This window comes from Chinchilla lanigera, unplaced genomic scaffold, assembly GCF_000276665.1.
Source record: "Chinchilla lanigera isolate Chin_1 unplaced genomic scaffold, ChiLan1.0 scaffold00011, whole genome shotgun sequence".
In the NCBI taxonomy this organism is placed as follows: Eukaryota; Metazoa; Chordata; class Mammalia; order Rodentia; family Chinchillidae; genus Chinchilla; species Chinchilla lanigera.
The window spans coordinates 24,618,277-24,626,205 of NW_004955412.1; the positions used below are offsets into that span (position 1 = coordinate 24,618,277).

Sequence of the window (7,929 nt, forward strand, 5' to 3'; positions counted from 1 at the left end):
AAAAGAAAAACAAATAAGGAAAACCCAACCAGACAGTAAAAGTGAAACAATGCACACTAACAAAGAAAATTCCTCTGGTGTCCACTGTCCTGTGGTAGTGTCCAAATCAGTGCCTCACCAGTCCTGCAGTAGGATTAGCACTGGATTTTTTGTGGGGCTGACCTTGGCCTCCAGATGTAGGTGTTGTGACCAGTCTTTAGCCAGCAGCTTTCTGGGTGTCCTACCCATGTCTTCTTACTCTGTTTGCCTCTATTGCTGTGGTGCCCTGGGAAGGAGACAGTCCAAGGCTGCTTCCAGTCCCATGTATAGTTGGCCCCTCCTGGATCTGTACAACCTGCTCCATTCCACACTACTGATACCTCTCTCACGCTGCTGTCCTTGTCCTGAACTGGTTGTTGTAAGTCGGAGGGAGTACTGACTTCCTGGCCCAAGGGTAGTTGTGCTGCTTGTCACTGGTCATCACAGGGTGAAATAGTGCTAATTTTCCATTCCTTGTCCTGGCTGCCATGTGACAGTTCAAGTCCCTTCCTTGTGCCAATAGCAGGGCAAGAGGAGTTGTGTTGTTTCACTAGCAATCCTCAATGTCATGGCTGATCCCTAAACTTTTTACTAGAGGTTCCAGTTAGTGGATATGATGCTCAACAGAGAAAGAAAAAGAAATAGCAGAAGAAAGGAAAAAAAATGGTGGACCACTGGAGAGGGAGCACTCACTAACTTGATGTGTGCCAGTAAAATTTGTTGCTAGGCTACAGTGTCTTCTGTTTGCAATCTATTTAAATTATTATGCTTTGATCTTTATCATAATTTCCTCTGCTAACTTCTGTGGTCCTGGAAGCCTGAGACCATAGAGGTTGGCCTGATGTCAAAATTTATTTGCATACTGTCTGGTGTTAATATCACTCTTTTATCCTTGCTATGCTGTCTGAGTTTAAGGATAGAATAATAGAGGCAATGTAAAAATGGTCTCCCCATGCTCTTTTTTCTGTGCTCTACCTGGGAGCTGTCACTGGATTTATTGTGTCTTATGAAAATATTTTTACATGTCAGTAGTTGTTCAAATTGATATTTTTATAATCAGGTGAGTGCTGGACGTTCTATCATCTGGCCAACATTTTCTTTGTATTACTTCTTGAAACTTTCTATGAGTCTGCATTTATCAAAGTAAAGTTAATAAAATTATTGTAAAACTAAGACTTTTCCAGAAATGACAGTCCAAAGAATTTGTCACCATAAGACTTTCAGTGGCAAAAGTTTTACAAGAAGTTCATTTAATACTGGAAAATAGTGTTAGACTCAAACTTTTGTTTACAGAAAGGAATAAAGAGTATCAGGAATGGCAATTAGATGGGTAAATATAAAGCCAATTTCATAGTACTTAACCTTTTATTCAGATCAAAATATTATAGCAGTGCCATTATTTCTGGATTTCCATCACACAGTTAAGGGAAGAAATAGTGGTAACTCCAGAGAATAGAACAGCTTAGGTTACTTACCATCAAAGTTTATGAGGTCAGTATTTTCTGATAACAAAAGTAGACAAAATATTGCCTGTATAAGTGAAATCTAGAAACTACTATCACTCAAGGACATAAGACATTCAGCAACTTTTAGCATATCAAAGTCAACAATCTATGAAAGAATGATATATATAGACTGATTGGGATTTATTTCAGAAATGCATATTGGCTAATCATTGAAATCATAATTTACCATAGTAACACATTTTAAAGAAAGTCATAGAATCATTTCAGTAGATTAACAAAAAGTATTGAACAATATCCAACATTAATTCATGATAAAAATAACAAATTAATAGTAGGACACTGATAAATGATATCTATGATAATCCTATAGCTATCATACTTAATTATGAAAGTTTAAATTCTTTCCCTTAAATTCAAGAACAAAGCTATGATGGGTGATATTCTAATGGGAGATATTGTTGTGGTTATTTTTTTGAAAATATAATTTGTCACTGTATTTCAAAATTTAAAATTTTTGAGTATGTGTGTGTGTATGTGTATGATCAATAAAGGTCTCAATTCAAGGGCTCCTATATGTAGACTGAAGTCCTTATTTCCAAGGCAATCTCCCATAGTTAAAGAATAGTTAAATTGATTCTGGAAAACTTGATTCTAAAACTTATACATTTCTACTGTATTCCTGGCCATCTGTTACTGCATTATACCTTCCTTGCAGGTTGTGCTCTTCTGTTTTTCTGTGTCAGACAATTACTTTAATTCACCTTGCAATCAGCAGTGGATGTAAAGTGCAAGTGGATGTAAACTTCTCCATAAAAACCAAATAATTGACCTCTTTTTTGCAATACTAGGTATTAAGATTAAAGCCTTGCCTCTGCTAGATTACAAAATATTTTAAAAATAAAACTTATTTATAATTCTATTGCCAGTGAAGGAAGAGAACAGTTGTTTATAGATTTTAACATTTGTTAATAATAGTCTGAAATTCTAAATTACTTGCACATCTATTGTTTGAATGCAGTTCTCCCTATTGCTGTCCTCCATTGCATGAGAACATTTATTTTACTGTATTACCTGGATCATAATCTCCTTCATCCACTCTGCTTTTAATAGTTCCAGTGAAATTCTGCCTCAGTAACTCCATGGCATAAGATGACTGACTGGCTTTCTACATAAGGCAGTTTAGTTATTCTTGCAGCCTGTCTTTCTTTGAAAATTAACCTCTCCAAGTAAAGCTTTTATTTATTGTTCATTTGACATATTTCATCATGCAGAAAGTATCAACTCATATGCACTACTGTTTGTATTGCAGGAAGGTTGGGAGAATGATAATCTTAGTTCTCATCCTTTTGTCAAGCACTGTTTTCTTTTTTGTTAATACTAGTTAATTCTCTAGTCCTTTTTTTCCTTCAAATTTTGAATAAATCTGTAACAGAAAAATTATGTATATGAAGTCCTTTAAATCTCACAAGGTAGAAATATTTGAAAGAAAAAAATGAGACATTTATGAAAGCATTTATTGGGGTCTTGCCCTCTCCCCAGTCCCCTAAATGAGTGGATGGCAAATGGCTTAAATAAAAGAGACAAACGGTATTATTTTGAGAGTGCTCAAGAAGTTCAAAAACATCTGGGAGTGGAGACAAAAACTTCTTTGAGCAGCCCATATTTATTTGGCTTTCAAACAAAGGAAGAGGATACTTAGGCAAGTGTGAGCAGGGGGAGGTCAGTTCAAAGACTTCTCCAAACAGTAAATTTCGCCAATTAAGAGAACTGTTTGATCTCTAAGGTTGGCTGCTTTATTGCCCTGGAATAAGAGATGTCAGTAGCCTGTGTCCTCCTCGGCTGCCTCAACTATTGTGTTATCTTGACTTTAGAGCACTGTGTATATGCCCCATTCCAACACAGCCAGAGGTCCTTGTGTTCAGAAACTTAACTCTGTACAGCCCAGTCTCCAACAATAATTTATCAAACAAATATGCTGGATTTTATTTTCTGCGTTAAAAAATTAATTTTATTGGTACTTTTTTGATACACATAATGATCACATTCACAATAAGAAATTTGTACCCTTACATGATATATCTTGATTCTTCTTTTTTCCCCATTCCCTTTTCCTCTCTTCAATCCTTCTACCCTTCCTTATTTCCAAAAGGGTTGTTTCCATTTTTTCCTTCAATTCTTTTTTTTCTTTTCCTTCCTTCCTTCCTTCCTTCCTTCCTTCCTCTTCCCGCTTCCCTTGTTTTCTACCTACTTCTCACTATCTGTCATCCATTTGGGTCCTTATTTAAGCTAAAGTAAATATTCTTAATTGGTAACTTTATTGTGACAAAAGTATTTGTGCCTTATTTTATTTCTAGATCTTGAATACTGAACTGTATAAATATTCTCCTGAGTGAACTATTTTACTGAATATCACTGATTGGAACACTTAGCAGGTATAAGGAGTCCTGGCTTTTAAAGTTCTTAAAATGTAGTTATGCACATGAAACATTAAAAAACAATACAGTATAAGAGAGATATCAATTAATGCTGTTTGAAGGCTTATAAAAAGGTAGAGTGATGGGCAATTTGCCAAACAGGCAGGTATGAAGACAGAGGGGCAGAATTCAAGAGAGTGAAGGATTTGTACCAGATAGGCAGATATAAAGGTGTTAAGGCCAGAACTGGGAGAAAGAGAAAACCGTGAAAGAAATTGCACAGCTACAGTCTTCTTAAAGTCTATGTTTTCATTCCTAGGAGGCAACCATTTAACAAGATTGAATAATGATATAGAACAGGATCATAGTTTGTTTGAGCATCATCTTCTGGCTGATAAGTGACTCTCCATATATTCTACATTCTATGTGGCTTGAGGCCACATACTCTGATGGAGCAATGAGTTTGTCTGAGTTACTCAAGGTGTTACAGATATATGGAGAACCCTGAGATGTTAGACCAGTGGAAAAATAACTTTCAATTCTGGATATGGGTTTTATTTTAATTTTCTTTCTCTCTCCCTTTTTTCCTATGTACTATTCCTTTTCAGGAATGCTAGGTTCAGACCTTCATATACAGATGACTATACTTTCTTTTCATAGACCAGGGAGTGTTTATTGCAAAGAGAACCTCTCTGGATTAAAAACCTAAAATGATTTTGATAACATTAATAGGACTGGGTAGGTTACGGAGGTGGGATTTGGTTACCCCTAAGGTTCTACTGTGTAACAGAAATGTGTCGTCTTTGAAGCCATATGCATTTGAATTGAAATACTGATATCTACTATTATTATTTGCTAGAGGTTGCTTTCCTCACATGTAAAATGTAAAGAAAAATAAAATTTAGTGTATTAAAATGTAGTTTCTAAGAGAATTTATATAGATAAAACAGCTGGTATAGTGCTTCAAACATATGTACATCAAGAACGATTATAGTTACTATTCCCATTCTGACAGTTGTTCAATTTTTCTCCTTAAAAATACCTCTACTCAAATTTTACAAAATTCTTCTCCATCCCCAATGTCATCACCTTCATTTAAAATGGATTTTCTTCTTTTATGTCTAAGATGTTATGATAATTTATTTTCTGGTCATTTTGTAACCTATCTTTTTCTCCATCTTCTCTCATTTATTGCATGATTTAGCATTTAAACATGTGGTTTCTCTGTGTTTGAGAAAGAAAAATGTAAATAAAAAGTGAGATGCCTCATTCCTAATCTAAATTCTTTAGTTTGTCAGTCAAGGCCTTTTGCACTCCACAGAGTTGTGGAGGATCATATTATGGCTTGTGCTTATATGTTCCCCCAAAGACTCATGCTGTCATAGGTTGAGCATCTCAGAGGTGGCTGGATCTAGGGTGTGTGATGCTGGGATCAAAGATGTGAGGGTAGGATTGATTCATGGGGTGATGCTAGGATTAAGAATGTGAGTACTACTTGCTCTAAGAGTGGGTAGACTGGATAAAATATAAGAAACTGTTGTCCTTGCTTATGGTTCACTGCTTCCTTGCTGCTTGCTTTCTTCTTCCTGTCCTGCTTTTGTTTATCTTCTGTGATCCTCCTCTGCCATGCCACCCTGCCTTGGAGCCAGCCAATGGGCTGAAACCACTACGAACTGTAAGCCAATAAATCTTTTCTCCTTTAACTTTGGATGTGGGGTATTTTGTTTCAGCAATAACAAAAGTATCTAAAGCAGACCATTTGCTCATTTCAGAACAAAGCACAACACTTCTCAGTTAGATGACAAGCTACACTGACTAGACCTGGAGTTAATTCTTATCTTTAAGTCTAGCCCTGTCTTTCTTGATAGTTGTTCTATAAATGTTTGTCCATTGAGGATATCAAAGCATTGCCAATCCTGCAGATCCAGTTTGAACCTCAGCAGGTATAATAATTCATCTAGGATTTCTCTAGTCAGCTTGACAGAAATACAAGCAACTATTTTACACTAGACACAACATAATTATATTCTTTAAACCTTATAAAACCCTATAAAATATTTATTTTCAAGCTTATTTTTAAAATAAGATATTGAAACTTCGAGAATGATAAAATTTGTACAAAATTCTTTGTCTAATGATCAATGGGATTAGGATTAGAATATTGGTAGGTTCAATTCTCTCCAAAATCCATGTTATTTTTACCAATCACTGTGGTCTTAGTCATTTACTACCTAGAGTGAAAGAGATAGAATATAAAGTGACCCCAAGCAAGTAATTTTTCTCCCCGAGTTGTATTTTATTGTTCCAAAACCCATGGTTGCTTCTCTGAAGGTGGCTGATGCACAGAGTAAGATTCATTTTATTATTTGTGTCTTATATTTTTACTTACATCATTCTTTAATATGTATTACACAGCTAATAAAATTATTTCATGAAAATAAAAAATACTAAGGTAAATGAGGGCAAGAATAACATTTCACCTACCTCTGACGCATGTACCTTAGGTTTTGGAGCTGACACTCAGTTATTCTGTTTCCTACTGGAATGACTTCCCCTACTCAATTTAAGGCTTGCACAGCTGCTTTCCTGGCGGGCGGGTGCGCTGGTCAGGAGGGTGGGGCGCCTGCAGGAGGCTCTCTGGGACCTGGACACAGCCGCCTCCCCAGTGCCCTCTTCACCTCTTTGTTCCGCAGTGTGTAAATGAAAGGGTTGAGCATGGGAGTGACAATTGTGTAGAAGACGGCGGGCGCCCCAGCGCCGGGCCCGCTGGAGCGGGGCTGCAGGTAGATGCAGACAGGCGGCAGGTAGTACAGGAGCACCACGGTGAGGTGGGCTGAGCAGGTGGAGAAGGCCCTCTGCCGGCCCTCTGCGGTGCGGATGCGCAGCACGGCGGCCACGATGAAGACATAGGATGTGATGATGAGGACCAGGCAGCCCGCAGCCACTATGCCAATGTTGGCAAGCATGACTAGCTCATTAATGGTAGTGTCTGCGCAGGCCAGCTTCAGCACAGGGGGGATGTCGCAGAAGAAGTAGGCGATGTGGCGAGGCCCGCAGTACAGCAGGCGGAAGGTGAGGGAGGTATGGACGGCAGAGTGCACAGCGCCTGAGGCCCAGGTGATCCCTGCCAGCGCCGCGCACATCCTTTTGCTCATGGCCAACGGGTAGTGCAGAGGTTGGCAGATAGCCAGGTAGCGATCATAGGCCATGACTGTGTATAGGAAGCACTCGGTGCTCGCCAGAAAGTGAAAGCAGTAAAGTTGTACAGCGCAGCCTTGGAAGGAGATCACCTTCCCCTCCGGAGTCAGTAGGCCTGCCATGACCTTGGGCACTGTCACTGTGGACAAGCAGGCATCCAGGAAGGAGAGGTGGCCCAGGAAGTGGTACATGGGGGAGCGGAGGTGCGGGTCCAAACCCACAGTTAGGAGAATGAGGAGGTTCCCAGTCACAGTGGTGCTATAGATGAGAAGGAAGAGGAGGAAGAAGAGGCCAGGATGTTCCCCTGTGTACATCAGACCTTCCAGGAGGAAGTGGCTCACCACAGTCCGGTTGAGGAGCTCTGACTGGAAAACCATCTTCTCACATGCAGACTAGTTACTTAGCCCTTTTGCAACAATGCAGACATTAACAGAGTGAACCACTGTTTCCTGAAACTCCTCATCCACTGGGGCACACCATGTTGGTCTTGTCATATAAAAAAGAGAATATAAAGGTTTGTCAGCTGAAGATTTGCCCTGTTCTTATATTTGCTTGTTGTCTGTTCTTCCACAATGAATCTTTCAATGAACGATCCAAAGTACATAGCAGGTTGTAAGAATTAAGCGCAGAAGTGGAGTCTCTAAAAATGACTCCATAGAGTATAAATCTTGTTCTCCCTGAGTGTATATTTTTTGTATATATTCCTGAATTGCAAGACGTCTGACCTCTTCATTCACTGTGCCATGCTGGAGCTGTGGACTGGCAGGTCTTTATTGCTGTTTGTCACTGTTTGTTGAATCCCACCTCTGGGATTTGCTTAGAGTTTGTGTGCT

At 38.8% G+C, this 7,929-nt stretch overlaps 1 protein-coding gene across 1 annotated transcript; it reads right to left on the minus strand.

Moving 5' to 3' along the window:
• Positions 1 to 6,504: 6,504 nt before the first annotated feature.
• LOC102020786 (olfactory receptor 10S1-like) lies at positions 6,505 to 7,494 on the minus strand. The gene has a single exon (XM_005378632.2). It carries the CDS (start codon positions 7,471 to 7,473, stop codon positions 6,505 to 6,507), a length of 969 nt encoding a protein of 322 aa, XP_005378689.1. The 5' UTR covers positions 7,474 to 7,494.
• Between the last annotated feature and the right edge of the window lie 435 nt (positions 7,495 to 7,929).